This window comes from Rhinatrema bivittatum, chromosome 2, assembly GCF_901001135.1.
Source record: "Rhinatrema bivittatum chromosome 2, aRhiBiv1.1, whole genome shotgun sequence".
NCBI lineage: Eukaryota > Metazoa > Chordata > Amphibia > Gymnophiona > Rhinatrematidae > Rhinatrema > Rhinatrema bivittatum.
Window position 1 is genome coordinate 123736563 of NC_042616.1, and position 17481 is coordinate 123754043.

Below are 17481 nucleotides of genomic sequence, written 5' to 3' on the forward strand. Positions count from 1 at the left end.
CTTGCCAGGTTCTTATGGCCTGGATTGGCCACTGTTGGAAACAGGATGCTGGGCTTGATGGACCCTTGGTCTGACGCAGTATGGCATTTTCTTATGTTCTTATGTTCTTAACCGTTGTGATGGCCTGGTTAATCCACTTGAATATGTTGAAATAAGAATCAACAAGCTGTACTTGATACCATTTTATTGGACTACCTCAATACATACGTGACTCGTTTTCAAAAGTTAGGCTTCCTTCATCAGATCAGTGAGGGAAATGGCACTGTTGCACTGGGTTTAAATAATACAGGGCCATCTAGGCCTTAGATTGTCTGGATATTTCTATTTCTGTTTAGGTCATACCTTTCTAGGGGTTCTGGAGTGTTTGTGGAAGTAAAGTTCATTATTGAACCATGTCATGTTTTCATTGTGTAAGGTCTTGTGTATTAGAGATAAGGTTTTGAACATGATTCTCTGCACAATGGGGAGCCAGTGCAGATCTCTGAGTATGGGAGTAATATGTTCCGATTTTCTAGTGTTGGTGAGAATACGTGCTGCTGCATTCTGAAGCATTTGTAGTGGTAGAATGGTAGTTTTGGGTAGGCCTAGGAGAAGGGCATTACAATAATCAACTTTCGAAAAAATGAGGGATTGCAGTACAGTACAGAAATCGTGTTGGTAGAGTAATGGTCTTAATTTTTTTTTAGAGTGTGTAGTTTGAAGAACCCATCTTTAATAATGTTGTTGATATGTTTTTTAAAATTAAGGTGGTTGTCTAATGTGACTCCAAGGTTTTTAACAGTGAAGTCAGGAGAAGTGAGTGATGTGTGAGTGGCAGCAATTGTGTTTTTGTGATTCTGTGGGGAAATGACCATAAGTTCTGTTTTATCGGGGTTAATGGCCAGATTGATGCTAGTAAGGAGGTTACTAATGGCGGTAAGAGCAGTATTCCATGTTTTAAGGGCATCATTAAGGGAGTCAGTGATGGGGATGATAATTTGTACATCATCTGCATAGATGAAGTACATAAGGCCAAGTTCTGTCAGTAGGTGACAAAGAGGGAGGATATAAATATTAAAGAGAGTAGAGGAGAGGGCAGATCCTTGTGGTACTCCATGATTTATATTGTATGGTTGCGATTCATGGTTTTCAAAATTGACTTTATATTGCCGTCCTTGTAGGAAAGCTTCAAACCATTGCAGTGGGGTGTTAGATATGCCGATTTCCTTGAGCCGTGTAATGAGAATGTTGTGATTAATAGTATCGAAGGCCGCAGAAATGTCAAGCATGGCTAATAGGAAGGATTGACCTTTGTCGAACCCCGTAAGTATGGTATTGATAAGAGAGATGAGTAGAGTTTCGGTGCTCATACATTTACGAAAACCATGTTGCAATGGTGAGAGAATTTCAAATTTTTCCAGTGAGCTGCGTGTTTACAATTTTTTCAAGGATTTTTGCTATGAAGGGAAGGTTGGAAATAGGTCGGTAGTTGGTTAGGTCAGAGGCATCAACTTTGGGCTTTTTTAGAATAGGTCTGATGATAGCTTGTTTAAGCGTATTAGGGATTTCTCCGGAAGCTATTGAGCAATTGATAATTTTAGCAATTGAGGGTGCTATGATTTCAGGGATGGAGAGAAGATGTTTGGTGGGTATAGTGTCACTTGGAAATTGTGGCAGGTTTCATTTTTTTAATGGTATTTTGAATCTCTAGGAACGTGGTGGGTTCAAGGCATTAAATATAGCAGAGGAATCATGTGGGATGGTTTTGGTCAGGGGATTATTGCCAGGGAACCGTGCCATGATTTTAACTATTTTCTCATGAAAGTATTTAGCTAAGTTCTCACTTTTGGTTTGGGCATCTTTATTACAGGTGGAAGTGGTATTGGTTTTAGTCATTTGTGTTACATACGTGAAGAGAGCGTTTGCATTAAATTGCAGGTTATGTATTTTTTTTGCATGGTAATTTTTTTTTTGCGTTGAGGGTTTGCTCACGATAGATATGTAGGATTGCTCTGTAAGTATTTCTTTTTGTGAGGGAGGGATTGTTACGCCAATCTTTTTCCAATTTCCTGAGGGTGCGTTTTAGAGCTGTCAGTTCAGGGGTGTACCATGATGTATATTTCCAGATGTATAATTTGTGTCCGCCTTAAAAGATGTATATTTCCAGAGAAATATACATCTTTTAAGGCGGACACAAATTAAAGCAAAGAAAAAGCCCCTTAGCTGTAGTTTAAGGACCACTAATGGTTCCTTTGTCTGGCAAACAAATAGCATAAAAATCAATTTTAATGATTATTGCACAAGATCAAATGATGTTTATTTTTCGCTTATTTTCTGATTGGCCTGTTTGCACATCGTCTTTAATTTGGGTCCTTTGACATGCCTACTGATTTCTTGCCCTTCCTCCTTCTGAAATCCAGTTTAAATATTTGAAAAAAAAGCCCACCTGCAATAGGATACTGTACTCTGATCTTTAGTGTTCAGAATTTGATGGGTAGGCCTTACAGTACAACAGCGTCTACAATCACTTCTCAGATTTATCCTGACATTTATCCACTAGTACTTCGCACTCACAATTCACCAGTGTTTGACAACTCTCTTACTATGTTTACATCACAGTTGCTGACTGATCTCTTAACCCCTGTCTTGAATTTCAAAGTATTTGGGGGGGAAACAATGCAAAGTAGTACACTGCAGCCTGTCATTCTGATTTTACTCCTGTTGTATATCGAGAAAAGCCTTTTGACTGTGTACGCGAATATACTTTAACATCTTGTAAAGGACAAAAAAAAAAAAGGCAAATTAGCAATTAAACTTTATGAGCAATGGTATCCTGTGAAGGCCATGACTTTATGTGCAGAAGCTAATATTTAGTTCCAGGATTTTAAGAATTGAACTTGCTAATTGCTGTGAGCTAAGTGCTGTGGTCTGGTTTTCATAGGTGATTGTGGAGGGAGAGATTGGAAAAGGAAGTGCTGGTGGAATTGCAGTTGATGACATCAGTATTGTCAACCACGTGGCACCTGAAGACTGTAAAGGTATGTAACCTAGGAGCAAACAGGGGAAACCAGTAGAAGAGCTGCTATACTCGTATTATGGTCAAGAGGGGCTTTGCTTGCATACATTCTTTTTCTGTAATAATTTATGCTCAGTGCAACACCCTATAAACTGGGAACTAAAGTGGCTATCATCAGTAGAGATTACAGCCCCCAACTCTTGCAGAGTCTACACAATCTGTTAACAACTCCACTCAAACAAACACAGCATCTTCTATAACAACACCCACAATTAAAATGGACCTAGCCTCTAAAATGCATCCAACATTTGCAATCCCAATCACACCTCACTATTTCTCACAGAAAAGAAATCCAACCAGACAAGCAAACCTTCGCAACCTTAAAACACTCACACCAATCCTAATAGCTCCGATAACCCAACTACTAGGCCTCTCCCTATTCACCCTATCGCTATTCAATGCACAATCTATAACCAAAAAATCACTAATCCTCAACGACTACCTCACTGACGATAAACCAGATATTTGCGCAATAACTGAAACATGGTTGAAACCCTCAGATACTGCAATATTAAACCAACTACCGACGCTAACCTACGACATCTTCTCCCTGCCTAGACTGAAAAAGAGGGGAGGAGGAATCCTACTTGCAACTAAAAAAGACCTCAAATTCTCACAACATCCGATCCACTCCGATACCAAACTTGAAATTGGATTCTTCACATCACACCAACTTCAAATACTTCTCATCTATGCCCCCCCAGGACTCTTAGAAGCCGACGTCTCACCCATCATCGAAATAACCACAACCTTCCTAAACCTGGACGCCCCAGCAATAATACTAGGAGATTTCAATCTCCACATGGATAACTCAGCTCTCTCAACTAGCTGCCAAACTCTCCTTCTAGCATTCTCAGCGATGGGCTTTACCCAAATAGTCAATAACCCGACACATAAAGCAGGACATACGTTGGACCTGATCTTTATCAACAAAGGCATAAAATCGTCTTCCCCACCAAAAAATACGAAGATACCCTGGTCGGATCACTCCCTGATTTCTACCTCATTCGCATTGGAAAAATCTACTGCTCCTCATCCACCTACTCCCTCCTTTAATTACAGGAAACCTTGTCACCCCGACGACCTCACCAATCAGCTGACCAAACACCTTCCCGCTATTGTTCTCACCGATCCCAATACGGCCTTACGATCATGGAACTCCATCACAGAATCCATAGCCAATAAGCTCTGCCCTCTAACAACAAAAAAATCCCACCCAGACGCCTCCAAAAAACAACCATGGTTCACCGACGATCTTAGAAGGCTAAAACAAAAATTAAGACAAATGGAATCCAACTGGCGGAAAAGTCCTACTGCTAGCACACTCTCAGCCTACAAACGCTCGCTACAACAATACAAGGCCAGCACCTCCAAATCAAAAAGAGACTTTTTTGCCTCCAAAATCCACAACTTAGTCTTTGATGCAAAAGCTCTATTCTCCTATGTTTCCTCCCTAACCCAAGTACCCTCACCAGAATGCCCTAGTAACCAAGCTCAAGCTAAAGCAGATGAACTCGCCATCTTCTTTCAAAACAAAATCACAAATCTTCTTACTCAACTTCCCTCCAATATCATCCCTCTAACTCCAGCCCTAATGCCTCACATCAAAAACATTCATCTTGAAATGTTTGAACCCACTTCATCTTCCGAAATCCAAACCATCCTTAAAAGAATGAAACCATCTTCGCACCCAGCGGACCATATTCCCTCAAAACTTCTCCTCTCAATACCAGACACCATATCCAAAACATTAGCAGACATCATCAACTGCTCGCTATCCCAAGGTTCCTTCCCAGAAGACCTCAAACAAGCCTCACTCAAACCTCTTTTAAAAAAACCCAACCTGGACCTAAAAGACCCCAACAACTACCGTCCAATAGCTAATCTCCCTATCATAGCTAAGATTATGGAAAGGCTTGTGAACGCCCAACTATCGGACTTCATCGAAGACAACAAAATTCTATCCGCCTCACAGCATGGATTCCGCAAAAATAGGGGCACAGAATCCCTACTTACCTCCCTAACAGACCTACTCATCTTAGGTACAGACAAAGGTCAATCCTTTCTATTGATCCTTTTGGACCTCTCAGCAGCTTTCGATACCGTAAATCACGCTATCCTCATCAAACTGCTAGCTGCGATAGGAATCTCTGGTTTAGCGCTCTCCTGGTTCAAATCGTTCCTAACCAACAGAGGCTACAAGGTAAAAATCCAGAATAAAGAATCATCACGCCACGACTCGACCATCGGAGTCCCACAAGGTTCCTCTTTATCCCCTACACTCTTTAATATTTACCTCCTACCACTATGTCAACTCCTCATCAACCTCAAGTTAATACACTTTCTCTATGCAGATGATATCCAGATCCTGATCCCCATCAAAGAATCATACTCAAAAACCCTTGAATACTGGGAATCCTGTCACCTAGAAATCAAAAACCTCCTCAACAGCCTCAATCTGGTACTAAACTCCGCCAAAACTGAAGTATTACTCATAACTCCTGATAACAATCTCACAACCTCTCTGCCAAACAACCTACAACCCACTCATGTAAGAGATCTAGGTGTGCTAATCGACAATAAACTAAACTTCAAAGCCCACATCAATAAAACCACCAAAGACTGTTTCTATAAACTGCAAGTTTTAAAAAGGATACGACCACTCTTCCATGCCAAAGACTTCAGAACCATCCTCCAAGCCCTCATTTTCTCAAAATTGGACTACTGCTGCTCCACTTTACTTGGCCTCCCCTCCTCATACACAAAACCGCTCCAAATGGTCCAAAACGCAGCAGCCCGTCTACTGACAAACACTAAGAAAAGAGACCATATCTCCCCAGTGCTACAAGACCTCCACTGGTTACCAATTCATTTCAGAGTCATTTATAAATCCATCACCTTGATATACAAAATCATTCACCAACATACCACAATCGATCTACAAATTCCTCCCCGCTTCCACAAATCCACAAGACCGACCAGGGAAGCCTACAGAGGATGCCTCATTGTTCCACCCACGAAAACCACTAATCACAGCACCTTAAGAGACCGAGCCCTTTCCACCGCAGGCCCACAGTTATGGAACTCCATCCCTCCAGAACTCAGAAACGAACCATGTCTCCTAACCTTTAGGAAAAGACTCAAGACATGGCTTTTCAGGCAAGCCTTCTCGAACTCTACCTAATATGCACCATAAACAAACTCTCTACTCAGAGACTGTACATATGAGACACCATATTTATATTGAACTTTTGTACATAATTATTCTCCTCTATCTCTTTCTATTTCTTACATTCCCAGTTCATTAGCCCTTGTTAATTGTAACTGCTTCTCTTCATCACGTTATTTATGTTTTTTGGTTGTATTATCCGCACCCCTGTTTTCTGTAAACCGACATGATGTGAACGAGTTCATGAATGCCGGTATAAAAAAACCTTAAATAAATAAATAAAAATAAATAAATAAGTAAAAAAAGGTCATCCTGCTATTCATAGAGGTGAAAATGGAACGACAAGGTTATAAGGATGCTCACATCGCTCATTGAGATTCATGCTGTTCGTCTCTCTGTTTTGGATGAAATGTTAATTCGAGGTCCTGTCTGCTGTGTGGATGGTAAAGATTCTCTAAAATATTTTTGGCAAGACTGCAGAGCTCAGTTAGTAACCTAACAAAATATTTTTTAGCTTATAAGTGATAGTGCAGTTATTGCAATGAGCACAAGATCTGATGCATTCTCACAGCAGAACCATGCATTTTTGTATCCTTATACTTTGAAGTTTGAGTAATTGGCACAGGGAAGGAATGGAATGAAGACATCCATTTTCCTCCTTTTAACACTCATTTTATCCATCCTCTCTAAAATTCAACATACCATGCATCATTTCTGTTGACTGAGCTTATAGAGTAAGTGGCTAGAACTGTGATTCTCATGAATCCAAAAAGTCAAGAGAAATTCTACTTTCACCGCCTGGGAATTTAATGAATCAGCTCTGTAGCATCAAGTGTAGCACAGTTGGGCCATGGTTTCCTGTTACTTTACTAATAGTACAGCTCTCTTTCCACTATTAGATCCAGAGACTGATGATATGGGCAATGAAATAGATGAAGAGGATCCAGAAATCAATAAAACAGGTACAAGCTACCTTTATTTGCATTCGGTTACCTGAAAATATTTTAGCCTCAATAGGAGAATATTTTTTGAAATAACATTTTTTGGTCAAAAGCTTATGATGTTCTATGTACTATATGTCCTTTGTCACCTCTGGCGTTTAGCCTGTCAAGTCACAAGGGGGCAGAAAGAAAACACCAAACAGGTCTGGTAGTAACCGTCAGTCACTGCAGCCCTGCAGGGCTCTTCAACTGACAAGCCCCAGCTTTTATACTATAACCCTGTCGAAACTCATGTAAATGTAGCATACTATCCCAGCAATTTTCAAAATCCATTTACCCACATTAACGGGTAGATTTTAAAAAATTGCTCGTTCGCGTACTTTTGTTTGCGCACCAGGCGCAAACAAAAGTACACTGGATTTTATAAGATACGTGCGTAGCCGTGCATATTTTATAAAAGCCAGGATCGGCACGCGCAAGGCTGCCGATTTTGGGCAGCCTGCGCGCGCCGAGCCGCGCAGCCTGCCTCCGTTCCCTCCGAGGCCGCTCCGAAATCGGAGCGGCCTCTGAGGGAACTTACTTTCGCCCTCCCATCACCTTCCCCTCCCTTCCCCTACCTAACCCACCCCCCGGCCCTATCTAAACGCCCCCCTACCTTTATCCATGGATTTACGCCTGCCGGAGGCAGATGTAAATCCGCGCGCGGCAGCATCCGGCTGCCGCGCCGAGACCCAACCCGGGGGCTGTTCCGGAGGGCGCGGCCATGCCCCCGGAACACCCCCGGGCCGGCGCCTCGCCCGGGCCCGCTCCCCAAACGCGGCATCACTCGGCGACGCCCCGACACGCCCTGACACGCCCCTTTTCAGAAACCCTTGGACTTACGCGAGTCCCAGGGCTCTGCGCGCGCCGGCATCCTATGCAAAATAGGCATGCCGGCGTGGGAGGGCCCTGCTCGCGTAAATCCGGCCGGATTTACGCGAGCAGGTGGTTTAAAATCCGCCCCTAAGTGTGCTTATCTTGAGTAAAACCTATGGACCATTCAATGGCTTGTATTGCAGCAATTTTCAAAAGCTTTCTTACACAGGTAACGTGCATTTACACATGCACAAACTAGTTTTAAGTACGTAAGTGTATTTGAAAATCAGGCCCTTAGGAATGACTTTTCAAAAATTTAAGTGCATAAAAAGCATATATGCGTGCAGGTAACCTCTACTTGTATTTAACATGTTTTAGAAAAGTAGAAAAAATGTGTGGGCCGGATTTTCAAAAAGCTGCGCTCATAAATCGACCTACACGTGCCGGGCCTATTTTAGCGCGTAAAGCCCCGGGACGCGTGTAAGACACAGGGCTTCCAAAATGGGTGGGGAGGGGGCGGGGTGGTCTGGGGCGGGGGCGTGACCAGAGGCCTCCGGCACCGCGACCATTTGCCCCAGGGCTGAAGTAAGTTTGGAAAGAAAAGAAAAAAAAGAAAAAGGCAGGGGGGGAAAGGGCGGGGGAGTTAGGGGAAGGGAAGGTGGGGTGGGGGGGTAGGGAAGTTCCCTCTGAGGCCGCTCCGATTTTGGAGCAACCTGGGAGGGAACGGGGGAAGGCAGCGCGGCTCAGCACGCACAAAGTGCACAGTTGTGTACCCCTTTGCATGCGCCGACCCCCGATTTTATAACTTGTGCGCGCCTATGTGCGCAAGTTATATAAAATCAGACGTACATGTGTGCGGGCCGGGTAGCGTGTACGCCCGCGCGCTGTTTTGAAAATCTACCCCATTGTGTAGTCGCTTTCGCATGCACATATCCACGTGTAAAAAAAAGGGGTGATCCAGGGGTGCGCGAGGGTGGGGCCAGTGCTTACTCATGTAGGCTGCTCTTGTAAAAGACACATGCAAACATTTGCCAACTTACTTGCATATTTTTATATCTGCTAATTATCTGGAATAAGTGATATTAAACTTGTTTATTGTATACTATTGGTCAGGTGGGGGGGGGGGATATGAGTGAACTGGGAGGGAGTTTAGGCTGAAGACCCAGGAGGGTCTCGATGTCCTGGAGAAGGACTGGGGACTTCATAGACTAATTTACAAAGCTGGCAATTTCTTTGAGATGCTCATAGTTTAAAATTGGCCGACTTACGCACATAAATCCCCATATATGCAAGTAAGTTGTACTTTACTTTTGTGTCTAAACTATGCACGTGGATATTTTTAAAACAGGTAGTAAAAATATAGGTATTCAATGCATTGAAGTATTCACTTTCAAGCATTGCATATATGTTGCAGGGTAGAGATACACGTATTTTATAAAATATGCGGATTATAAAATGCTATGGTGAAACTACGCACGACCATATACACGCATAAATGCTGCCACAAGCTTTTGCTTGAAAGTTCTCCTCCTAGAGTACAAGACACAAAGGAAGTGCCATGGGTGACTGGCGTGGACTCCCAAGGAAAGAATATAACAGGAAAAAAAAAAGCGAAACATTCAATGCATGTTTAAACTTGAAAACATATCCTTTTCAGTGTACTTTCAGAGAGAGTTTAGATGTTATATTTTTTTAATCTGAGTTTGGTTGTAGAAATTGGACCAATTTTGATATGATGCATGTTGATTGAGTGGGCTTTTTTAAAGGCGGCAAGTTTCAAAAGATTTCTGTGAGTAAATGGTTGGCTCCCCAATGCAGATGTGCAGATTCTGCAAGTAACATTCACCCGGGGCTCCCGACCAGTAGGCCTCCCTGCTTACCTTGCATCTGTGGGTTGTGTTGGGTGTGGCATCAGCGATGGTGGCTCTTCCTCCCTACCCGACGTGTAATGACGCCAGCCGCATGGCCAGGTAGCTGGCATGGATGGGTACTCCTTCTCTTCCCTTGTGCCCACGGATGACACGGCGCAGCAGGATTGGCTCATTGTGTGGCAATCTGATGACATCCAGCCATGACGTCTGCAGTTTATCATCCAATTGGATGCAAGGGAATGTGGAGACATGGCTGGTTGTGGGCGTAGTTGGTGGGACAGTTAAAGTGTCACCAGCATGGTTCTCTATCCCCTTTCTACTCGGTGCTTGTCGAGTCCTAGGAGTTAATATCCTTCCTACCCACCCTTTAGTTCTATAGTAGAGAGAAGAGCTATGTTAGTTAGGTTGTGGGCAATGAACCTTTGTTATCCCTGTTACATTATAGTTTTATATGTTTCATTCACACCAGGGGGCTGAGTCCAACTAGAGAAGAAAAAAAAAGGGCAATGTCAAGTTGTAGGAAAGATGCCAAGAATAAGGAGGCTAGGACCTTCCTCCGTGAAGATTACAGTGTCTGGGTTGGGCCCAGGGATTGGGCCTTGACGTATGCCGCTAGGAGTGTGATAGTGCAAGGGGTGCATGTAGGCCTGCTGAGAGGCAATGTACAGATGCGACCCTCGGGACAGCACACTTTCAAGGTCCACAGGCATTGTGGGACCTTGAGCGATCCGCTAGAGTAGTCGTGATAGTTTGTAATTACGCTGGCACCTTCCTTAGGGGAATGTTAGGAAGTCATAGAGGACTCGGCCCCCAATTAGATTTCCATGTTGGTGCATCTAATTAATAACTGCGGCCATTTACATCCAATTTGTTTGCACCGTTGTAGTTGTGTGGTGTGTTCATGTGCGATGGGAAGGGAGAAAGGGGGGCTCCAGGGTATCCCGACTGCCCAGTAAATGCATTTTATTAATGTTTTATTTTATTATTATTTTTAAATTCTTTGTTGTAAACTGCATTGGACTGAATTTCATTCAAGCACGTTGGTATATAATTAGAACATAACATAAGATAAAAGGGTGTTAACCCACAGAAAGAAACCCTTTTGAAAATGCCCCCTTTCCCCACCACCCATGCAGGGAAAGGGACAGCGCCGGGGCTGGGGTTAGGGAGAGCCCAGCAATGTTCCCTCAAATTTTTGAAAGACTGCATGTGCAAACGTTTTCTTTTTGTGCAACATTTTACAAGCTGAGATCAAATTTGTGTACCTCAAGCCAGTATAATGCAAATAATATGGGGATTTCTTGTGCTGTGCACGGCTTAGAGGTACACATAGGGGTTTCATTTTGAAATCTCCATGAATTCTTTACCCCCACGTACTTTGTGCCTGCAAAGCACACGGAGGGTACAAAGAAATCTGCGTGGCACCAGCTCATCGCAGGATTTTCAAAAGAAAACTCCATTGGGAATTTCCCACTGATCTGCAGGCCCGCAGATACAAAGTACAAACAGCCCCACAGAGCTTCAAAATTGCTGTCAACATGTACAACACATTTTTGTTAGAAAACATATTTTTAAGAAAGAAGATATTGCTATCGTTAGTCAGGTTCTGTTAACTTTCCTCCTGTAGGAGATTGACCTGGTAGGAAGAACATTCAGGCAGCTCAAGCTCAGGTAGCGGAAGGCTTTATTCAGGAGTTCTTCATTACAAAACATAACTTTATTTTCAGCAACACAAAGCAGCTTGTAGTCGATAAACTGACTCTGATATGCAAACAAACCAGTGGTAGCAGAGAGGAATAGCAATTTGGGGCAGAAGATGAAAGTACCCTGGTATTTCTCTTCAGTTTTTTTTCTGTGCAGCCATGTACAAATTGAATGGGAAGTATAAATATAATCCTTGAATGTTATTAACAGTGGTTTGCTCATACTAACTTTGCATCACGTGAATGACTTGAGACACTTGAATACTGGATACACATTTGCTGAATATAAAAAAAGAACACCCTGGGACTGATGATTCTTGGGTATTGCAAGGAGTGTGTAATAGCCAATAAAGAATAAAAGAGCCCCTGCAACTCGTGTTACTGTTGTTTAATCATTTCTAAAGACTCTAGTTTAGACCACTGGGGGGCTGTATAATAATAATAAAAGATCCAGCGAGGCCCAGCACTGCCCTTCAAGGACAGTTTGCGACAGCAGTCTCTTCTACAAAATTCAGATATGGCACTGAGGTCAATAAATTCTGCCCCCAGTGGACACATTTGTCTATGACATCTCATTTTTTAATCTTTGTATCCAGTCATTTTTATTTGATGATTTATATAGCATAATATTCCCATGAATAAGAATGGCTTCCAGTCATCCTGATTCATCATAATGTTCCACACAATGTTTTGCATCATAGAAAGTTAAATTGTCGATTTAGTCGTATGGCATGGCTTATAGAAATTATTTGTATTTCTAACTAAGAATGCCTCATTTACTATTCTACTCAATGTTTGTCTTTACAATAATTTATCTTTCCTTTTTCCCTCCTCCTTTGCCACTCATAAGAATATAAGAACATAAGGCTTGCCACACTGGGTCAGATCAAGGATCTATCATGCCCAGTATCCTGTTTCCAACAGTGGCCAAGCCAGTTCACAAGTACCTGGCAGGAGCCCAATGGGTAGATAAAATTCCAAGCTGCTTATCCCAAGAATAAGCAGTGGATTTCTGCAACTCCAGCTTAATAATGGTTCATGGACTTTTCCTCCAGGAACTTGTCCAAACCTTTTTTAAACACAGCTACATTAATAGCTTTCACCACATCCTCTGGCAACGAATTCCAAAGCTTTGTTCTACTTTTTCCACTTTTTAGTTCAGGGGATGGAGAAGCTGACCTTATTTTAAAATTTCCTATCATCCAATGATGTGGTCATGTGTTGCTGTATTAAGTGACTGTTTGACCAATAGGAAGAATGGAAATTGACATCATGTGTGCAAGCTAACTCCTTTGTCTAGGAACTTGATCTTGAATGTGCTTATTGAATTCAACTGTGATGAATATGAAAAATGAACAGTCCCCCAAATCTGATACCCAAGTAACAGATGTTAAAATATATTTGTTTTTAACATGGATCCCCTTCCAATTCCTACTTGCACTTAACACAGACAGAACTGTAAATTGTCTCAATAAAGTTCTCTTGTAAGGATAGGACAAAATGGTTACGTGTTCTAAATCTACACATCTTATGTGCTTGAGGCATATGAATTATGCAAAAATTGATTTTTAGTTTAGAAAAACCTATTTTTGATGAGCTATATTTCTTAGATGTGCTGCACTGGTCAGGAAGTACATTACCTGGCAAATGCTTTCTAATCATATTCCTAGTACAGTTTTAATCGCACTATCATATTTTGTCATGAAAATTATTCACATTATTCTCCTTTGTTCACTTTCAGGATTCACACCAAATTATGCTGAGAATGATGATGCTTTTGACAAGAACATCTCCAAGAAGCCAGGCAATGTGCTGAAGACTCTAGACCCCATTCTTATTACTATTATAGCCATGAGTGCTCTGGGAGTCCTTTTGGGAGCCATTTGTGGAGTAGTCCTGTATTGTGCTTGCTGGCACAATGGAATGTCAGAAAGGAACTTATCTGCTCTGGAGAATTATAATTTTGAACTTGTGGATGGTGTAAAGTTGAAAAAAGATAAACTAAATACACAGAATACGTATTCGGAGGCATGAGGGTCTAAAGAAGAAAGAAGTTTCAGAGAATTGGAGCAGAAGGACATATGCTGATTACGCGGGCAGACCGTCAATCTCTTACTGTACAGGCTAACAAAGGCGTTGGATGACGCTGAGCCAAGCTTTTCTCAGGAGCTTCAGTGAATATAACCGATAATATGGACGTTTAACAATCAAAATCATGTACAGTCAGCTTTTTTAGTTGATTTTGTTTTGAATAATCCAATGCTGGTATTGAGACCAATTTTGATTGACTCTGTATTCTTTCTCTATTTGTTATAATTTGTTTCTCTTTGGATATTTAGGTTGTTTTGTTTTTTTTTTTCTTTTACTGTGCAAAATCCAAGATGCTGTTGCAAAATGTGTTCAAGTGAGGTCCTTTGGATGGACATGCTGCCCTGAAGGTCAGTGCCCAGCAACTGCTAAAGATAGCAGCAGTTTAGCAGATACCAGCACTTAATGTATGTGCATAATTGCTGGTGTTGTGCATAGACAATGGAAGATTAGGGTATTCTCAAAGTACTGCAGCATCAGTACCAATATAACGTGTCAACTCTGTGAACAAAGCTATATTGTCAAAAGTTTATTGATGTTTCTTTCAGTGTTGGTCTAACATTATAGTACTTGTGAATTCTGTACAGAATATGTACTGTACCATTCCCAGACTCATATGGCAACAGAGTTCACTGCCTACCCATAAGAAAATGTTCTTGGCACTGGCTAATGTGTGTCCTCTCAAGTGCCTTTTTGTGTTTGTACTGATTTTCTTTATGTTAACATGAATTACTGCCCCTTTTCCTCTAGTGGAAGGAAGCCTTGGCCTCTATTTGTACTCTGGTGGCTAAACAGAAGATATTCTTTGGTTGAAAATGGCCTCAGGAAGGCTTGGGCTAATTAGATATGGCAACGTGGCTCAAGATTTCTGCTTGTTGTGTTTTGATGTTATTTCATGACTCTTTTTGTATAAAGCTGCAATATTCCCTTTTTATTGTTCCCTCACATAGAATGTATTTTCAAATGAATATTCACGCTTGAGCAACTCACAAAAGTATTTGCTGTTGTCATGAAATGGAATTGCAGCTTTAAATTGTTGACAATGGCAAAACAGTCTTACTAGATTTTTGTGTTCAAGAAACAATAAGAGAAAATTCCTAACTTTGCCCTCCAAAGTTCAACTTTGGGTTTCTTGTTAGCAGCTTAAAGTGACAGTATCACATTTCCTCATGGCTAAAACAAGTTCTCTTTCATCCTAATAAGACTGTGTATATGAAGGGCCTTATATGATAATCTACATATATATCATGAGATTGTTATTAATGCAGGATCATTGGCAACAAAAGAGCTGTTATGTTTTTCATTTTTCTGTCCTGATATCCAATTTAAATGCAAGTCGGCGGGCTGACCCAGCGGCAGTGCTGTGCACTGCTGTGCAGAGGGCCTGGGTTTGATTCCCAGGCCAGGCCTCTGTTCCCTGGGTCGACTAGAGCAGGGGATGCTGCAAGGATGGTGGTTACAGCACCTGAGGCAGGGTAGAGGTGGGGGAGGGGGGGGGGGGGTCGGGTAGCGAAGGAGAAGCCCAGACATTGCACAACAGCACACCTAGTGGCCAGGTTTAAGGCCCATAAGATTTCAGGGTTCTAGAGTGAGCCTGTCACTTAAAAGTGAGGAATGTCACTTAAAAGACTCGGCTAAAATAGGGGGGAAACCTGAGCAGCTGTGAATTAAGTCTCCTAGTGCCGAAGCACAGTAGAGGTCAATTCTGATTGAGCTGAAAGGAGGAGCACAGTAGAGGTCAATTCTGATTGAGCTGAAAGGAGGAGCAGGAGGAAGCTGCCAGGCCAAAAATATGTAGAGAGCAACAAGAATCCACATTAAATCAGAAAAAAAGACAAATTCGTCACCCATTATCTTTGAACTACTAGTTTAGGATGATTTGCTAAAAATTTCCCGCCCTCTTCTATATACTCCTGTCATTGTACTGTCTTCAAGTCAGTATACCAACAGCATAAAATTATTCTAGAGGCAAAGAAGGATGGGCTATGATATATTTGTACCAGGACATATTTTTGGAGAGAACCAGATTTGTGCCCTAAAGTCTAAGATAAAATAAAAATGTAAATGTTAAAAAGCAGTGCTTTTAGAGCATGGTTGGGGTAATATGAATATGTGAATGCTTAAACCATCACTCTGAGCAGAGACTGATAAAACATATTTTTTGCAAAATTCTTAGGGGACACAGGTTTGTGCACATAAATGTATTATTATAAAACTGTACAGGGATTATGTGCAAAAAAGTAGGTACATAACCCACTGGCATGCATAAGTTAGTTTTGAAAGTTAGTGGAAGCTATGCATTTTGGCAACACATAAGTTACACAAGTTGTTATAAAATGACCCTGCCCCAGTATCCCCTTAATGTGAATAGGCTTGCATAAAGACAACAAAATCAGTCCTTTCATTGTCCTGAAGTTTTTTTGCTTTTTTTTTCCAGATTCTACGGCACTTTTTTCCCATGTATTATATTCTGTATATAGTTGCTTTGTTTAACCAAATCCACATAGTAAGCTCTTCTTCCTTTAATTTATGGATCACAGTTAATGCTTTGTCTTTTGTGGCATTCACCACATCTTTTAATCACATCATAACATCATCTCACTAAAGATGTATGTGGTCTGAAGGTCACTATTTAACAGTGGGGAAAAGTGATACTGCTACTTTAGATGGTAAATATAAAATCTTGCACTGATGAATATATTTAAAAAAATTATATGTTTATAAAATTATTAATTTGTAAAGGCAGTGTTACAAATGGTTCCGTTTATATTTGTTTTAGATTGTTTCATATTTTTTAAAATGTAAAATAGCATATTTTTTTCTTTTATTGAAAAACTAGGAAAACTTTTTTCTGTAGTAAAATGAGTTTAATTTTAATGGTATATTATTGCTTCATGTTTTGTACCATCCTAAAATTTTGTGCAAATTTTTTTACAGAAATTTTTATTTTCTATGACAGTATGACACTTGTAAATTGTTTCAAAAATGAACAGCGAAGCCTTAACTTTAAAATAATATTTGTATTCTTTGACATTGAGTAGCATAAAGATCACATAGAACCGAACTGTAACTTAATTCCAAACAATGACTACTACATTCCAAAGATACAGTTGATTAAACATTTTCATAAAATATCTCAGTCTTGATGCCTATTATTATATTCAATAGTGTTATTGTTCAATGGAGTTTCTTCTTAGGGAGTCATTTTCAATAGGATTAATGCACATAAACTCTGTTTTTATATGTTTAAATGGCATTTTGAAAATTATAAGGGGGTTGGGCACATAAAAGTATAGGAAAAAGCAATTAACTTGCACTTTTACATGTACTGTGAAGGGGCGGAGTAGGTGTGAGGGAAATGATTTTTGAAAGTATGCCTATTAAATATACACACATGGGGAAGAAGAGAAAGGGAACTGTGAGAGTATACCCCTCAACTCCTACAGCACCTTCTCTCCCAATGTCCCAACAGTCCATAGTTGGTTTTCTGCAACCAAATGAGACCAGCACACCAATAGAGGATAATGGAATAAGTAGAGGAATGCCTTTACCCTCTACTTCAAGGATTTTGATCTCCCTCAGCCCTGAAGTCCGTACTCCACCAATGTTGGAATCAGCCTTGAATGCAGGTCTGTAAGTGAACTTGGGACAAATTACCAATGTCCCATTAGGTTCATCTTTGATGGGGGAGTCTGCAGTTGGAAGAACCCAGGCATTTATGGCAGATATTAATCCACTGGTTAGTGTTGTGCCAGAATTTACTCCAAGCTTGCCTGATATCCCAAGGCAGATCACATTG

At 41.1% G+C, this 17481-nt stretch overlaps 1 protein-coding gene across 1 annotated transcript in view; it reads left to right on the forward strand.

Moving 5' to 3' along the window:
- Positions 1 to 16816, forward strand: part of NRP1 (neuropilin 1) — a 487056-nt gene extending 470240 nt beyond the window's left edge. Inside the window, 4 exon segments of the mRNA XM_029587037.1 lie at positions 2921 to 3017; positions 7124 to 7186; positions 13336 to 13593; positions 13596 to 16816. Coding sequence (XP_029442897.1) covers positions 2921 to 3017; positions 7124 to 7186; positions 13336 to 13593; positions 13596 to 13636 — 459 coding nt within the window. The 3' untranslated portion in view covers positions 13637 to 16816.
- The last annotated feature ends 665 nt before the right edge of the window (positions 16817 to 17481 follow it).